Source organism: Polypterus senegalus, chromosome 18 (assembly GCF_016835505.1).
Source record: "Polypterus senegalus isolate Bchr_013 chromosome 18, ASM1683550v1, whole genome shotgun sequence".
Taxonomy (NCBI): Eukaryota; Metazoa; Chordata; class Cladistia; order Polypteriformes; family Polypteridae; genus Polypterus; species Polypterus senegalus.
Window position 1 is genome coordinate 47,272,763 of NC_053171.1, and position 18,456 is coordinate 47,291,218.

The window sequence follows — 18,456 nt, forward strand, 5'->3', positions numbered from 1 at the left end:
TTATGACAAGACTCTAAACTCTTTTCACATTTATATTCCAGCATACAGTATGTTATCTTCCTTTTTTTTCCCACAAGCTCTGCTACTAACCTTAAGTAGGTGTTCAGTTTCAAAATGTGATCTGCCAATGAAAGAAAACACTAAGATTTTCTGTTAACTTGTTCACGTCAACACATTCTCAATGGGTCATTGCCAGAAATTGTGTATCCTATAGTGGAACAGTTAAGCCTTTGGTGTGTGCGGGTTACATGATCTCCTCTGTATACACTGGTATAATTGTTAACATCACCAGACCACGTCAGCTCATGTTCCAAAATGAGTTGACTTCTGTAGATTAGTGAGCACAGGCCATTTTTTCTTCTCCCTTTGCTGTAATTTGAAAATCTCTCTGCCTGGCCACAGATTTGCATGGCATATACATGATTTCTGCACCATCACCCAGCTAAAATGAAAAGTCTAATGTACTGTATAACATGGGTTGGAATTCTGCTTTTAGCAAAAAAAGTACTTGCCACTGAAGACATTTTGTACAAATGGCGGCTCATGGTATATATACATGCCCATGTTCTAAAGTATTGTCAGGTATGGAAAGAAAAGTTTGGAGGCAAGCTTGCTATACTTGCTGATCGTGGCAAATTGTTGCATGTTGATTTAGCACATACAAGTAACAATATCCCTTTACTCTGTATACATTAATGTAGTGAGCTTATAAACACTTGATAAGGATAGATCATCCGAACAGATAACCTGGAAGGAGCTTAAAAGAGCCTGGAAATGTCCTCCTTGCAATTCCTGACAGATACAGCTGGTTTATCATTGATCATCTAGCTTAGCGAACATCCTGTGGTGAAACGACTGTCCTGTAATAGATGAGCGGGAACACCTTACCTTGGGCATCTTGTCCAGAGGTAAGGAGTACAAGGAGAGCCAACAGTGGGATGTCTGGAAGGTAATCCATGTGCTTTAAAGCACCCTGAACCAAAGGGCTAAGGAAAGGACTTTGTGCATTTCAAGTCATGAAGATCATGTGCTTCTGGGGTAATTGGTAGCAGCTGGTCTCCATTAAAGACGGACATGAGACCCCGTGATCACTTTGATCTTGTTCCTGCAAAATTAAAGAGATGAGACATCCTGTCTAGAAGAAAAAGTTAATTATTCAAGAACAAAAATATTTTATTACAGCTAGTGCTATAGCTTCTATCAGTTTAAATTAAAACCTTTTCTTTGCTTTATTATTTATTCTTCACCAAGTCATTTCTCAACATTGTTCCTTATTTTATCACCCTGTAGTTTTCTTTTGAGTATATGAGCATATAACATGGTAAAAACTTGCCGTCAGTAATTGAAACCGCAGCAGCCCCAAAAGATGCGAGGTGATAAACTAGCAACAAGAGGGTCATTCTTTAAAAAAAAAAAAAAAAATCCTTAAGAATTCTATATGAGCACTACAAGCAGTTGGGAGTTGAAAATTTTTCAGAACCGACAACTGCAGATCGCGCATGCCCATTGCACTCTGGGTACCAAAAGAACATTCAAGAAATCAATAGACTTTACCTATCGTATGCTTTAAATTCATAACACAAAAAGACAGTTTTTCTCGTTTTATGCTAGTTTAAGAAACCATAGGGCACTATTACAAGACTTGGTAGAAAGCAGTATGATAAATGAACAGAAGGAGACAGAGCTTGGAGTGATTTTTGTGCCCTCTGATCAAAAAGACTGCCATTCATTACTAGCCACTGAATGTTTGCTGTATGTCATTTGTGATGTACTGTGCTGTTGTTTTTCAAATATTTAGAAAACTATTCAGAAGTCTGCTTTTGTTTATGTAAATGTTGAAATAAAGACACGTCAGGTTGGACTTTTTTTTTTTTTTGGCAACTAAAAATATTTGAGAACAGTGGAAATATTTTGATGGGGGAAAAAAAAAAACTTTCAATGCCTTGGTTGGATAATTCAATAATCATTTGTGGCTTGGTGTGATTTGACATGGTTTCGGCCTTGATACTTCAGTAAGTGAATATGTAAACTTTTCACAGAGTATGCAAATCACTTCCATAATCTTTTCTGCATAAAGAAATGTATTTTCAAGCTATAAAAAATGTTTAAATGCAAGTTTTATTTTCTTTAGAGAGAAAAAACATTTAATTGTGGTGTCTTTTAGGCGTTTAATATTGCAATCCTTCTCAAAGCTACAGCATTTCTAGCACCCTAAACTAGGTAAGTGTGAAGGTGCAACTCAAGGTGGAGCTTTAATCTCAGTGGGGTTTAGTTAAGTAAATGCAGTAATGCTGTTATTTAAGGTTAAGACAATGCTATACTTGATCAAATATTCTTTGGTACTTTCAACTTTATTGAAACAAGTACAGTATTTTCTCAATCTTGTTTAATTGTTAAGAAAAATATTTTCAGTTCTAGATGTTGTCTTTGTCGGACACACTTTTCTCCTCCATGATGCTGTATGGCTTACTGAGCCACTGACCTAGATAGCAAATCCAATGTGCATATCTGTAACACACACACAGCCTTCTGTATTTGGAAAATTAATTATTAATCTAATCCTTGGTGCTGGCTACAGGATTGCAAACATTTGTGGCTTTGCTTAAGATAGTAAAGATTTAGAATACCAATTCATTGTGTGCTTCAGTGAACCCGGTGCCCTGTGCTACAAGGTTTGATATTTAAATACTTAAGTGTGTGTTTTAAGATGATTATATACTGTTAGTAAAGTAAGTTTCCTCTTCACTTTTTTGATGCTATTGCAATTCTGTATGAATGCATTTCACTGCATACAAAATCAACATCTGATTTAGCAGCCTTTATTTTTGCTCATCTTGATTGGCTAATTGCCAGTCACCCTTTTCTTCCTTGTTAGGGCTCTTTTGTCTCTTTGTGCCATCCTGATCATGTTTAACAAACCTTTCGTGCATCTCTTCACCAATCCATTCACTGCCTTTCCCTTCACGTCCCTGAATCACCTTTCACTTTCTGTTTACCACATACCCAAGTTTTCATTCAACCCTTTTTCATTATTGCCTTCTAGGGGTGTTCAACGTGATTGAAGTTTACCAATACTGGAAAACAGTAACTTTTTAAAATGAAATTTAGCTTGAATGGCCATAATACTTCAGATTTACTTACAGTTTACTGTAGTCCAAAAGCTCAAGTTGAACCATAACTCGGTCTGTCCTAGTGGTCAAGGAAAGAAATCCTGATTGTAATATAAACCTTTCCTGTCCACTCCACAGTATGAATGTTGATACCGTTATCATTGTTCTACTGCTCTACACGTATAACAATTTGCTTATTGTCTTACTGAAATGGCACCTATGTAGTTGCCTCCACAGTCTGCTATGAATGGTTTGCCTTAACATAATCTGTGTATTTATCTATTCAGGCAGATGTGGAAAAAATCCAAGGAGAAGCATATGTTGTCTTTGGGATCATTCTGTTTTTCTGGGAGCTCCTACCAACAAGTCTTGTGGTTGTCTTTTTCAGGGTACAGAGGCCCAATCAGAATCTGGTGAGCTGTTACTTTCTAATTATTGTGTTTATTGTTTTCATGATACATGAAGCTATCTCCTTAAAGAAAGTAAATGAAAAATTGAAATCTCTCAAAGTTTTCAAGGCAGGATTTTAACATCTAACCATGATGCTGTAGCTGATTAAAAGCTATGTGAAGTTGCGTGCATTACATCTAAAACACCTTTATTTAACCTCCAGTACATAGTTATGCTGGCTGCAGGTAAAACTCACATCTTAATCAGATTTTTGTGCATTATTGAAAGGGGCTTAAAGGTGCCAGTTTATGCTCTGCAAGCTGACAATTGGTTATGATACTGTAGGCCATGTTTTGCTTTTCTTGAATTTCAAATTTACTGCATTGCCAGGCACCGTAGTTGCTAGGAATTTCTCCTGTTGTTACATCCAGACCCGTAACAAAGTAAATACAGCTAATAGCACTATATACAGTTGTGCTTGAAAGTTTGTGAACCCTTTAGAATTTTCTGTATTTCTGCACAAATATGACCTAAAACGTCATCAGAATTTCACTCAAGTCCTAAAAGTAGATAAAGAGAAACCAGTTAAACAAATGAGACAAAAATATTATACTTGGTCATTTATTTATTAAGGAAAATTATCGAATATGACATATTTGTGAGTGGCAAAAGTATGTGAACCTTTGCTTTCAGTATCTGGTGTGACCCCCCTTTGCAGCAATAACTACAACTAAACGTTTCCGGTAACTTTTGATCATTCCTGCACACCGGCTTGGAGGAATTTTAGTCCATTCCTCCGTACAGAACAGCTTCAACTATGGGATGTTGGTGGGTTTCCTCACATTAACTGCTCGCTTCAGGTCCTTCCACAACATTTCAATTGGATTAAGGTCAGGACTTTGACTTGGCCATTCCAAAACATTAACTTTATTCTTCTTTTACCATTCTTTGGTAGAACGACTTGTGTGCTTAGGGTCGTTGTCCTGCTGCATGACCCACCTTCTCTTGAGATTCAGTTCATGGACAGATGTCTTGACATTTTCCTTTAGAATTCTCTGATGTAATTCATAATTCATTGTTCCATCAATGAAGGCAAGCTGTCCTGGCCCAGATGCAGCAAAACAGGCCCAAACCATGATACTACCACCACCACCATGTTTCACAGATGGGATAAGGTTCTTATGCTGGAATGCAGTGTTTTCCTTTCTCCAAACATAACGCTTTTCATTTAAACCAAAAAGTTCTATTTTGGTCTCATCTGTCCACAAAACATTCTTCCAATAGCCTTCTGGTTTGTCCACGTGATCTTTAGCAAACTGCAGACGAGCAACAATGGTTTTTTTTTGGAGAACAGTGGCTTTCTCCTTTCAGCCCTGCCATGCACACCATTGTTGTTCAGTGTTCTCCTGATGGTGGACTCATGAACATGAACATCAGCCAATGTGAGAGAGGCTTTCAGTTGCTTAGAAGTTACCCTGGGGTCCTTTGTGACCTCGCCGACTATTACACGCCTTGCTCTTGGAGTGATCTTTGTTGATCGACCATTCCTGGGGAGAGTAACAATGGTCTTGAATTTCCTCCATTTGTACACAATCGTCTGACTGTGGATTGGTGGAGTTCAAACTCCTCAGAGATGGTTTTGTAACCTTTTCCAACCTGATGAGCATCAACAACTCTTTTTCTGAGGTCCTCAGAAATCTCCTTTGTTCATGCCATGATACACTTCCACAAGCATGTGTTGTGAAGAGCAGACTTTGATAGATTCCTGTTCTTTAACTAACACAGGGTGCCCACTCACACCAGATTGTCATCCCATTGATTGAAAACACCAGACTCGAATTTCACCTTCAAACTAACTGCTAATCCCAGAGGTTCACATGCCTTTGCCACTCACAAATATGTAATATTCGATCATTTTCCTCAAAAAATAAATGACCAAGTATAATATTTTTGTCTCATTTGTTTAACTGGTTTCTCTTTATCTACTTTTAGGACTTGAGTTACAATCTGATGATGTTTTAGGTCATATTTATGCAGAAATATAGAAAATTCTAAAGAGTTCACAAACTTTCAAGCACAACTGTATGACACATTATAAACAGTAGTACTGATTATTAATACCGTTCCATGCAAAAGTTTGGACACCCCTAGCCAAAGTACATATTTTGAAGTAAAAAAAAATGTAAATATATCTTTGATAGCAGATGATAAACTAAAACAATGGCTTTTTTAAAATATTTACAGTTCTGCTTTAACTAAAAAATAAATGTTAAAGGGTATATATAGCATTTGCAAAAGTTTGACACTCTTTTAGTTGTAAGGTCTCAGAACTTGCTCAGTTGTTACTCTGGTCTGGTTTAGCTCATTAGGGGTTAGTCAAGTCATGAACTGTCATTAGGAATTGTCAGTGGATGACGATCCCAGAGCCTAGCGTATTCTGACTCTAACATTAAACATTGTATAACACGCACCAACCATGGCCTCTTCCAAGGAACTGACTGAGGGTCAGAAAATTAAACAAACTGGTGCCTACAAAGCAGTGGGTTGGGGGTGTTATGCTATAAATGAGATATCAAAGTGCTTCCAGCTAGCAGTTTCCACAGTCCGAAATGTTATTGTGAAATGGCAGTTAATGAGGACCGCTGAGGTCAAGACAAGATCTGGAAGACCAAGAAAACGAGACAGAACAGCTTGTATAGTGTGCAGGAAAAGCAAAACAAAACCCCCACATGACTCTAAGGGACTGCAGACAGATTGACGTGAGAAAGGGATGGAAGTGCACTACTCTACCTAGAGTACTTACTTACTTGCACAGACATGGTCTTCATGGAACCACCATCAGAAGGAAACCTTACAAAACATCTGCATAAGACGAGGCATTTTTGAATCAAATGCTGTGGTCAGATGAAGTTAATGTCAAAACTCTTTGGCCACAGCCACAAAAGGTTTGTTTTGAAGGAAAAAATGGAGCAGCATTTGAAGAAAGGAACACTCTGCCAACTGTTAAGCCTGGTGGTGAATCTGTTCTGCCTTGTGGCTGTGTGGCAGCTAGTGGAACAGGAAACACGGTGCAAGTACAAGAAACAATGGATTACACTAAATATCAAAAGTCCTCAAGGAGAATATTGGGATACTCAGTCAGGATACTGAGGCTGAAAACCGGATGGTTTCTACAAACAGGACAATGATCCAAAACGCACTTCGAAATCTACTAGAAAGTACGTCAAGAAACAAAAGGTAAAGTTGTTATAATGGCTTTCTCATCATTGAAAATTGGAGGTCTGCAGTGCATGCTGGACTGCCTAAGAATATCTCACAGCTGGAAGTGATCTGCAAGAACAAGGGGGGTGGGGGGTGGATTTCAAAACGAGAATTCAAAGACACGTTACTTACTAGAGAAATATTTGCAAGCTATGCTATTTGCCGAAGGGGGCATTACTAAGTACTGACTTAGAAAGGTGCCCAACTTTTTGCAAATGCCACATTTACTTCTATTACGTATTCATATATAATAATTTTTTAGATTCATTAAATACATCATAACTGTTTAACATTTTCATAAAAGGCCGTACAAAACGCAAATGTGTAAAGCAATTTGACGTAGTAGATTGCACTCCCACCCAGTAACACACCAACTGAATCTTTAAAAAATAATAAACATGACTTAGGCTGGATTGAAATGTTTGGAGTTCAAAAAATTACAGAGCTGATTCAAAGACTGTTTAACCATGGTGGCCGCAGTAAGAAAGAAACTGAAAGAGATGATTATGCAGGTAAGTGTTGTCTGGTTAAATTTTAAAGCGTGTTTCCAGACCTGTGATGTATAAGTTATGGGTAAAGCCAGAAATTGGATAAATCTAGCATTGCCGAGAAAAGGTCATATTATCTAAATGGCCTGGATAAACCTAGCATTACCCAGGTAGAGTGAGAAGCTCTATGTTGTTCCAGCTTTACCCAGGTCTGCTAGATAATGCGAGTTTTACCCGGGTAATGCTGGGTTTATGTCATATACAACTCCTCGGTAGAGTCCAGCGTCAGGCCAACAATCATTCCAAGAGAGCTGATGTGCCCTCCCAATTTAGTTCACAAATCTGCACTCTTATTACTTAGTTCATTTGTGATAAACACGGTGTTTTCAAATATTTGTCACAGAAGAGCCACTGCTCCTGTCAAATGTTACAATCTTAACCAGCAAACTGCAGTGACTGCACTCTTTTGGACCATAATTCAAGATTTGATGTAAAGGTGCACAAGCTGTAGCAGTTTATGGTAGCCCGGTTTGAATATAGTTGACATTTTTGCTGCACTTTGTGGATTAAGTGATTGAAATCAGGAATAATCTAAAATCTTAAAAATATATATTATTCACTGTAGGGGTTTGACCACAGCTTTTTTTTTGGGGGAGAGGAACCTGAGGGATTGGAGAACCAGGCAACTCTCATAAAACCGAGAATGGCTGTTAGCCAAGTTCTTTATGTTTATGTATTTATGTTCTTTAGATCTGATCATATGTGATCTTTCACCCTTTGAATAAAGGAAAACAGTTGCATGAAACAAGTTCTCGGTTTCGTGTTCATTTGTCTCACAAGTGTACGGTTTCACAGCTGTACAAGTGTTGAGGCAGCTTTACAATTGTTATCCTGTTTGGCACCTACCTGCACGAATCTCCGGCTGTCCATTGTTCTCTCACTCTCGCTCTCGTGTGGCACTAATTAACTGTCACCAGTCCATCTACCAACTTAGGTTTAAAACTGAATATGGTGGTGAGGTATTCAGTCCTCATTTTCTACATGTCAACAGAGGTTTAAATACTTATGCAAACGCTAACTTCTGAGTTTTTCTTCTTCTGTTAAACATCTACAGAAAATGGTTTATTTTGACTTTGGAAATGTATTGTTGCAGCGTAAGAGTTCACATTTAAAATACTGAATGGATAAATGTGTACAAATCTTTTGTCATGCAGAAAATGATGATGACTTTTAAGGGGACTGAAAACTTTTGCATGCCACTCTGAGTGTGCATGTGTATTGTCATGTGTGCAGAATATAATGGCCACATATTTTTGATTAACTGGTGCTAATCCAGATGTATATTTGTGTTGTGTTTGCCTATACAGTAAGTCCCCTACATATGAACCTTCAAGTTACGAACTTTCAAAGATCCAAATGTCCATCCATCCATTTTCCAACCTGCTGAATCCGAACACAGGGTCACGGGGGTCTGCTGGAGCCAATCCCAGCCAACACAGGACACAAGCAGGAACCAATCCCAGGCAGGGTGTCAACCCACTGCAGGACACACACAAACGGGCCAATTTAGAATCGCCAAGCCACCTAACCTGCATGTCTTTGGACTGTGGGAGGAAACCGGAGCGCCCGGAGGAAACCCACGCAGACACGGGGAGAACATGCAAACTCCATGCAGGGAGGACCCGGGAAGTGAACCCGTGTCTCCTAACTGCGAGGCAGCAGCGCTACCACTGCGCCACTGTGCCGCCCAAGATCCAAATGTACATGTCCAAATTATTTAAATAAGTTAAAAATTTTAAATTGTAGCATAACTTCAAATTTTGCTGCAGTACGTGAGAGCGTTCACGTGTCTGGAGCTAAGCGGAGTGCAAATCCAATGCTGCTGCTGTTTGCATTCTCAGTCGTGTGTGCATCTTCTACAAGTGGTTGTGCTTTTGGCCGTATCTCTGTCTATGCGGAGTTAACACGCTTTCTTTCAAGCCCAGGATGTTCAGAATTAACATGTAACACTAAACCAAGTGGTGTGGTGGAGTGCAGGTGCAGTAGAGACCTTCAGTTGGATCTTGTGAAGAGCTAGTTCTCATTAACTTGTCCTGATCGACTCTAATGTATGATCTTCAGATATGCACATCATCCCATCAGGAGTACCGCGGGCTTAGTGAAGGCGTTTTATATTGATAAACTCAAAGTGGAGTTAGTGCCGGATGGACTTCTGTTGTGATGCTGCTTCTCGTGTGTGTTTTTTGTCCTCATTTCAAAACCTTCCATGAATCTTCACTGTAAAAACTTACCGGGCATCAATACTAAGTGATGGGCAGTAGGTGCTGAGTGGTGATGCCATCAGATTGCTCACTTTGTGTGCGGCGGCTGGAATTGGATTTGAAGACAATCACGTGGGCTCGTTCACTAGTGGTAAGGAGGGAGTCTTCTGTACCGACATCACCTGAGGGAAAACCATGGGAATCAAAAACAGCTATCAATATTGTTTGTTGTTAAAATGCACTAGAAATCTATAACAAAAAATACAAATATAAACTTTTAAAAGCACGCACTTGTGTACTGTACAGTACAGATATGTTTCCGACAGGAGTTGAGGAGAGGTAGGTTAGGTCTGGACTCACAAGTGTGCTAGCTGAACGGAACTCGGTGGTGTGTAGGGAACTTACTGTATATAAATTCTAAGTATAAAAGTAGTTTTTAAGTAAATAATTAATATTATTTGGAGGTGAAAAAACCAAAACACTTTTTTGTCATCCTGCAGGCTCCAGGGGGTATGATTAATAGCCACAGCTTCAGCTCCCGGGCATATTACTTCGATAATCCACGACGCTACGACAGCGACGACGATTTGTCTCGAAGTATCAGTTCCAGGGGAGACCGAGGAAGGTCAGTAATTAGTTTTTAGTTGATAATGTATTGATCCAACCAAGTCTCTCCATTAGTACCCATATTGCAAAACTGCCAATTCCCAAACCCCTTCTCTTGCATTCCAAGATTAAATTTTGTTTTGCTTTTCATCAACACATATTTTCACAGACAAACTCTTTACACAGATTGTAGTAGTACTAGGGTGTTGTACCGTGTTAGCCGTTATGAATGTAGTGAGACGTCAAGCAAATTAATGACACCTTTTATTGGCCACCTAGAAAGATTACAATATGCAAGCTTTCGTGGCAATTCAGGCCCCTTCTTCAGACAAAAGACGTAAAGGTGTCATTTTGCTTGACTTCCCACTACATTCATAATGGCTAACACGGTACTACAGACATACAAGACACCAAAATGTACTGCTACTACTTGGAATTGACCCGGTGGAAGAAACTGGCACACATGGACAGTGACATTTGATTCCATCTTGCCTGAAGAAGGGGCTGGAGTCGCCTTGAAAGCTTCCATATTGTAATCTTTTTAGTTAGCCAATAAAAGGTGTCATTTTGCTTGACGTCTCACTACACGGATTGTGATGTAATTAATACTTTTTTTTTTTTTTTTTTGCTGTTTCATTTGCAAACTTGGAAGGAGGTGACTTGGTCATATCAAAATAAAATTTTGTGTCATTTTTTTGTCTTTGCAGCATCCTTTCCTCTACCCCTCAAACTGGCACCAGCTGGTACGGCACTATCCAGAGAAATGGCAGCTTTACTGTGATCCCACAGTTGCTAAGTGGTCCTTCAGCAGCAACTGCCCCTTTGCTTTTGGCTTATGGCAACATCCAAACAAATCCGCACCACAACTACTACTCCACGCCCCAGAATTACCATGTGACCCCTCAGAATTAGCTCTTTCTGCCCAGCGCGTTATTTTGTACCATTCCACATGACCAACTGCTTTACTCCGGGGCTGTGAAATATTCTGCAGTCAGCAGATCATTCAGCTCGTGGATTGCTGTACTTTACGGTAGAGCTGGTTACTCTACTCAATGGAGTGCTACTATGGACTTGGCGTGGTGTGCGTCAGGTACTCTTCAGCCGTACGTAGATGGTAACTTCAGAAGTGGTGTGGCTCATTCGACCCCCCGTATTCCTAACTTGGCCCCCCACGCATGCAGTAGAAACACCTTGACTTGGTTCTTAAGACTCAGGAATGATTTACTGCTCCGTAGGTCATGTAACTTCCATTTCAACAGCTTTTTACTTTCATTTTTTTTGGTTCTAACCAAACATATACTCCTATGGACTTTCTCGATATTAATTTTTTATTCTTCTGAACTTGCTCCTGTTTTGCTACTGTAACTTACCCACAACGTACCCCTTCACCGGCATACTTTGTTTTCTCTTCAGATTTATTTTGTCCTATTTTTGCTTTACTTGGTAAACCTGCTTGAGTTGACCTACGTCAAGAACATTTTATTTTTCCTGCAGCAGTGTTTCCAGTAGGCTAGTCTTTTGCACTTGGTGAAAGTAGCGTGATGCCTTTTTTTTTTTTTAGAATGTGCTGATGGGTAGCTGGTACAAAAGCTACTTACACCTTGCCTCCCCCAAAGACGCAAACTGTGTGGAAGAGCAGTTAATGGGCTTCATATAACAACGCGTATGACTTTCCGATCTCTTCACATCCCACAGGATTGCGTCACCACACTGCTTGTTGTTCACTCCGAAGTGTCGAATGATGTGCTGAAGCCAGGGTGGTCTGCTTAAATGAATGAAGACGGCTTGGGCTAATGTCTGCTATCTTTAAGAGAGAATTAAGGTCCAGTCATTTGATCAAAATCGATTCAGGCTCAGGCTTTTAATTATTTTGACCAAAGATTGATTACTTTCTTAAGATTCCTTTACGCATGTGCCTCTACTGTTAGGTAGTGTGTGGTCTGTGGAGAGACCTGACAGTCCAAGTCTTCATTCTTCCCTGTGGTCCACTAACCCTTCTTTCTGAAAAGACGAGTTAGAAGTGTGCTTTGGGTATTGAAAGTCAAGCCTGACATCTGAGAGTGAGTTCGCTCTGCACTTAATGTCGCAGGAGTGTTTATGTACAGGATCTAGAATCTTAATGTGTTGCTGTCTTGTAACTTTGCTGCCACGTTTTAGGATTTCTCAAGTAATGCAAATGGTACTAGTACTTTAAAGCAGCAGTAAGGACTTAGAAGTCCTCCTTCACTTTGTTCTTGAAATTTAATTGGAAGGATGGCCAGCGTTGACCATAATGGATCATTTGACAAGTGCAGGAAACTTGAAAGTTTACAGTTTTGGATGACATGGAGAAGGCCTCTGTAACTTTCTCCTCTCCTTTCTCCTTTTATCGTAAAGATTTGGTTTTCTTGGTTCTGAAGTGAAATCCTTCTTTGTGAGGACAGTTCCAGTTTCAGTGGCCCCTACATCTCCCTTGCTGTTCTGAACAAGGAACTTTTGACATTCAAAAGTGTGTCGGCCGAATGTAAAAACACTAGAAAGTTTCATTAATCTTAAATACAAACGATATTTTTCCATCTTTTTATAGAAATGGTGGCACTTTTGTACGTTTTCATTGCTTGCTGACAATGACTTTAGGCCACTTTTGGACTGAGATGTTACCTGCTGAATGGTTTATTGATGAAATGTTTGTTTGCCTCGAGCAGCGGCTATCTTTAAATATTGTAGACACACACAGCAAACTGTCAATAATGGGGCTTTCAAGGTTTCATTTTATTACTTAAGTGCATGTTGTGGAATCGGTTATTGCCGACGTGTGCTTGAGCCTTTTATCACTCCAGCTTCTCCGTGTTGGATCAAAAAGTGGCTCTTTTCTTCAACGTGTCAGGAAGCTAAGTAAACTAATTGTGTGTGATCGGGTCTCTCTGAGTGTTTGACGACCCTGAAGCGCTCCATTATACCAGTTCAGCCTTTTCTTAAGCTTTTATTGCACATTCTCTTGATAAATGGGGGCTTCATGCTTGTGTTAGGTTAGACCCGTCGTCGTTCTTTTTTTGCATTCCACTGCAGTTTGATATTCCTCGTTTGGGTTGTCTTTCCCAGCATAGGATCTCTAAAGCGATGTAGCTTCCCTGTTAGTATCATACTTTCCCCAGATGTAGTAGATTTGTATTAATTTTTAGGCTAAAAACACATTTTCCTTATGTTTTATTAAGGAGCAGATTGTCTAGGTCAGTGCATAACTAGATCAACTCTATTCTTTTAGGCCTGTGAAATTCTGCCAGCGACTGCATGTTGCCTAAATGATGAAGACCGTGGTGTGTTGTCATCAGGGTTTTAATATCAAAATGGAGAAGAACATTCCATTGCACTGTAGCTAGAAGGACGAGGCCACGCTCAATGAACTGCTTAAGGGGTTCCTTTTACTCTTTGGGAGCGGGTCTTTTTTTTTTTTTTTGTCTTTCTTTTACGTACAATTTGAACGGGACTAATTTTATTTTCTGGATGTCCTTGCTTTATTTTTTTTTTTTTTTAATTTTTGTATTCTGTTTCATGTAGCATCTTCCACCAGTTTCAATGATAAGCTAGAATGACCCATGTGGTCCACTTTTACAGGGCCCAGTCTGCCTAAAGCTTTGCTGCTTGTGTACTTGCTAAGCAAGGTCCTTTATTGGTAGTGTAATGATTTGGGACATAGTGTTGTTTTTTTTTTTGGTGGTCTCTTCTTAATTACTAGCTCGGTGGTCCACTTTTTTTTTTTTTTTGTTTGTATTGGGGTGTAAATGTCTTGGTTTTCAGGATCAGCTCTCCATATTCCTGTTACAAGCTAATCACTGCTGCCCTCTTGTGGTCAGAGCTTGGACTGAAGAAAGTCATTCTAATGTAAAATCCTGGATTTTTATTTATTAATTCCAATTACCAAGCAATAGACTTGTGTAGCAATGGTGTGGCCTGTGCTAGAGGGTGCGACTGGTAGACACCTCAGCCTTGGTAGTTGAAGCCATGCCATTCTGCCCCTTCATGCAATTCATTTTCCTGCTCCGCGCACATCTTTCATAAAAGTCGTGAGTTCTTGTTATGCATTCGTCGCAGGCTGTGTTTGATGAACGTGTGTATAAAGCGTCCATTACTGCAAGGCACTGGACTGAGTGGGTTTGGAAAGCCGTTGAGCTGCAACAACAGGCGTTATTTTGGTGTTGTCGCCTTGGCCTTTGAGTGAAGCGCCTGCAGATTTTTGTTGTTTACAGTCCGTTCACAGCAGCCATTTACTGTTGGGCAGAACCCTGCAATAAAAGCGTTTTGCCATTGTGTTCACCTTCAAAGCCAATCCAAATATGTCCTCTCTTTCTGTGTCTTTAGGTTGCTGTGCACTTTTTCTTTTCTTGCTGTATGGACCAAAATCGTTTTCAACCTGGTAATACTGAAACTTTTGCATCAAATGCCATATCTCTTGATCAAAAAAATAGCAGTGTTGCAAAAAAAAAATTTAAATGTGACAAAAGTGTCTTTATAAAATTCTCCTTTTTCTTTTTTTTTTTTTTCTTTCTAAATTAAGGAGATCATAAAGCAACATGTGATCCAAGCAAATAAGTTACTAGTTTAACTCGTTTCTGAATAGAGTCTGCTGCCACATTCTTAACTACAGCAATGATTTAATGGTGCCAAAACTGGAAGACGTAACAAACTGTAACGTTTATCAGATGCGCTGCCTACTGTGCTAGTGTTACAGTTTGAGATGAAGCACTTTAACTTTATATTGTAATGCAGGACCCAAAACAAACTCTTACTGTCGGGGGTCCTTGAAAGAACGTGACCGATGTGGCAGCTGACGACTATGTCCATTTACGTGGCACCAGCATCCATCGTGGGCTTCACGCGTGTCTCCGAAACACTTGGTATAAAGGGGAAGGTGAGACTTGTACTTGTGTGTTTTCTGTTCAATGTGAATGTACCCTTTTTGGTTTTAATTGTGTTTGATTTTACATTCCGTTTATGTACTCTGTTGTGGGAGGTGTGGTATTAGGGGTTGGCAAATGAATGTATTAGGGTTTAGCCTGATCCCATTGCCTGTAAGCCTGTATAAAACACTACCATGTTTAAATAAAAGTCTTATTGCACTGTTTTTAAAGGAGGTGTTGGCTGTGTTTTAATTTTGACAGCCCATAAGAGTAGTTGTCTCTGGGTATGTTGAGCCCAGCAATCCAAATGATTCACTCACTTTCATTCTGCATTGCGTTACTTGGCTGAGTTGTTGTAACTGCACTTTAAAATGTAGCATATTTTTAATTTCTCATTGTCCAGATTTTGCAACTTGGGTATGTATATTTTGTTCATATTCAGTGTAGAAGTCCAAACTAAAGATGGCAAAGTTGCAATTGTCTGGGGAAATGCAGTAAATAGAGGATTACCGTATATACTCGTGTATAAATCGGTTCTTAAAACCCAAAAAATCGATCATAAAATCAGACCCCGACTTATACGCCCATTCAAAAATGCGACACTTTTTTTTTTTTTTTTCATCTTCTTGCCTCCTCCAGTCTCTTAATCAGTTTCTCAGATACATCAAACTTTGTTGCAGCAGCACAGTTGGCAATTTCTTTTACTACTTCAACAATGTTTAATTTAAAACCAGCTTCATATTTTCTTCTGATCGAACGCTCCATGGTAGATAAGGGATGCTCTTACAATAAAAGTGTATGAGGGTGTGAGATGCAAGAAACACAAATCGGTGCAATCATCGCTTCGGAATAGTTCAGGTATTGCTGTGTGGTCACGTAGGCACAACACATAGAAAAAAAAAGGCAGTGTGCTCCGTGGTTTCTCTCGGGTGGGCATTTAGCATATCATAATCTCTTGGACCAAGAGCGAGAGTTTTCTGCATTCGACTTATACGACCAACATAAAATACCGGAAATTATACAGTAAAATCAAGCCCTGACTTATCCGCGAGAGAACTTTAAACTAGAGTATATACAGTATTTTTGTTATCCATGTACTGCTAGTGTTGGCTGGGAAGCGTTGTTGGACAAGAATGCAGTTGTTAAAGCAGACATCCATTTAAGATGTGCAAAGCTTTTGGAAACGCAATGTATTTGTGAGGGTCGAGCAAATTCATCAGCCCAGCCTACCATCTCAGAGTGACTGCTCGTATTTGGAGATGTGCTCAAGTTTTTAATAAAGGAGATGCCCGTGTCAGATGTAGATGTGACGCCTTTCCCCTCCACTCTGTACACCTGAGACTATAAATGGAACACCAGCTCACGTCACTTGTAGTAATTCACAGAGGATTCTGCACTAAGCGGGGTGTATGGATGACAAGTGTGAGAGAGAGTATAGGACTCAGGTGGAGAACTCTGGGAATTGTCTGCAACTTAACAGCAGCAAAGCCAAGTAACTGGCTATTGAGGAGCCTTTACCTCTGATCACAATTTATGGAGTGGATGTGGTGAACTGCTACAAGTACTGGTGGAGTCCTCATCAATGACAGGCGGGGCCGGCCTTGTAATACAAAGGAACCCCACAAGAAAGGGCAGAGTAGACTCTCTCGATAGAAGACGGTGTTCCTTTAATGTGGGAAATGACACCCTTCATATCTCCGTTAAATCTGTGATGACCAGTGTGATTTTTCTATGCTGTGGTGTGCGGCCCACCAAATTAGAAAGCTAATTTAAAAGGCAGACTCAGTTATTAGATACTCTCTAGAGCCCCTGAAGGTTGTAGCAAAGGGAAGAATTTAAACTGTGTGCCATTATAAACAATGCTGCACATCTCCTCTCTTGACACGCTAACATTTGGCAGAAGTGGGTCAAGAAATGTGACTGGGGGTCCTAATAATAATGCATCACTTTGACCACTCAATTTTAAGTAATGTTTCTTTAAATGAGTACATATTAAACAAGAATAATAATCATCCTAATTTTCCCCATTGGTCCAAAAGTTCTGTTTCGAGACACTGTCTGGATAGTTTCACAAGGGGCAGCTTGGATTCTGAAATGAGACCATTAAAAGGTGTGTAGGGAATTAGCAGTGAAAACCTACCCTGCAAAGGCTCCATCCCCAAGGCTTCTTCCTAATACACCTACCTACCGTTTCTCCAGGCCATGTGTTTTAAACTGCTGCTGGGGTTTTAGGGAGAGATCTATTGAACAAAAGACTTGAGATGGAGAGAAAATAAAAAGATGAAATGCTCTTATTCATTCAATTTGCATGTGGTAATGCGCAGTATGATGATGCAGACAGACCACTGCCGCTCCGCCCATGTGAGAAGTGCCAGATCTACTATGACCGTGTTTTTCAACCTTTTTTGGGCAAAGGCACACTTGTTTCATGAAAAAAATCACGAGGCACACCACCATTAGAAAATGTTAAAAAATGTAACTCTGTGCCTATATTGACTATATATAAAGTAATTCTCTTGAATAGGAATCAAAACACAAAAAGTATTTTATAATTACTTTATTATGAAATATTAAGTAAACAAAATAGTGAAAAATTATAAAATTCAGTGCGCAACCTGGGCCTGTTTGGCTGAACACAAAGCTGATATTCTGGCTGGAATCGAAGAAAGACACACACGTAGCTCTTCGTCAACAGCTCTCAGTCTCTCTCTGTATTTGGTTTTTATAGCAATCATGCTTGAAAAGCTAATCTCACACAGATATGTAGTGGAAAATGGGAGCAATGTCAAAATAGCTTTATTTGCCAGAAGGGGGAACTCCTTGGCGGTATCCAACCAAAAACTGTCCAAAGGTAGATCAGCAAATCTTAGCTTGAAACCACGATTTTGTCTCAGTTCAGTTAGTTCCTCCTGCTCCTGTAAAGTCATGTCCTTTCCACCAACTGATGCTGAGCTATAAGGGTCCCTAACCCAGTCAAGGCATTCAGTGGAGACTGAAGAGAAATAAAATGACAACTTCTCCTCAAGAGTTTGTAAATGTTTAACTATTATCTCACACAGTGCAGCATGTGAACACCTTGCCATGGCTTGGTGAGTGTGAACATTTCAAGATTGCCACTTTCCACGTGTTGATGCCAGAGTTGCACCTTTGAACGGAATCCATTTATTTTATCTGTACTTGTAAGCAGGTTTTCACTTCGGCCTTGCATTCGTGTGTTCAGTTCATTCAGATGATAAAATATATCTGCCAGGTATGCCAGCCTTACACACCACTCATCACTTGCAAGCTGCTTTGCGTAATCTGACCTCTCATTTGTCAGAAACACTTTAAGTTCCTCCGCAGCTCATACACACGAACCAAGACCTTGCCACGTGACAACCACCGGACCTCCGTATGCAACAGCAAGGTTTTATGCTTCGCTCCCATCTCCTCACACAAAGCTAAAAATATGCGACTTTTCACG

The 18,456-nt window shown here is 39.8% G+C and overlaps 1 protein-coding gene across 1 annotated transcript in view; it reads left to right on the top strand.

Annotated features, from left to right (window-relative positions):
• The window catches only part of gpr137c (G protein-coupled receptor 137c), a 43,142-nt gene extending 27,919 nt beyond the window's left edge, over positions 1 to 15,223 (top strand). Inside the window, exons 5-7 of the mRNA XM_039741488.1 lie at positions 3,398 to 3,523; positions 10,011 to 10,135; positions 10,824 to 15,223. Coding sequence (XP_039597422.1) covers positions 3,398 to 3,523; positions 10,011 to 10,135; positions 10,824 to 11,028 — 456 coding nt within the window. The 3' untranslated portion in view covers positions 11,029 to 15,223. The remainder of the gene's footprint in view (positions 1 to 3,397; positions 3,524 to 10,010; positions 10,136 to 10,823) is intronic.
• The last annotated feature ends 3,233 nt before the right edge of the window (positions 15,224 to 18,456 follow it).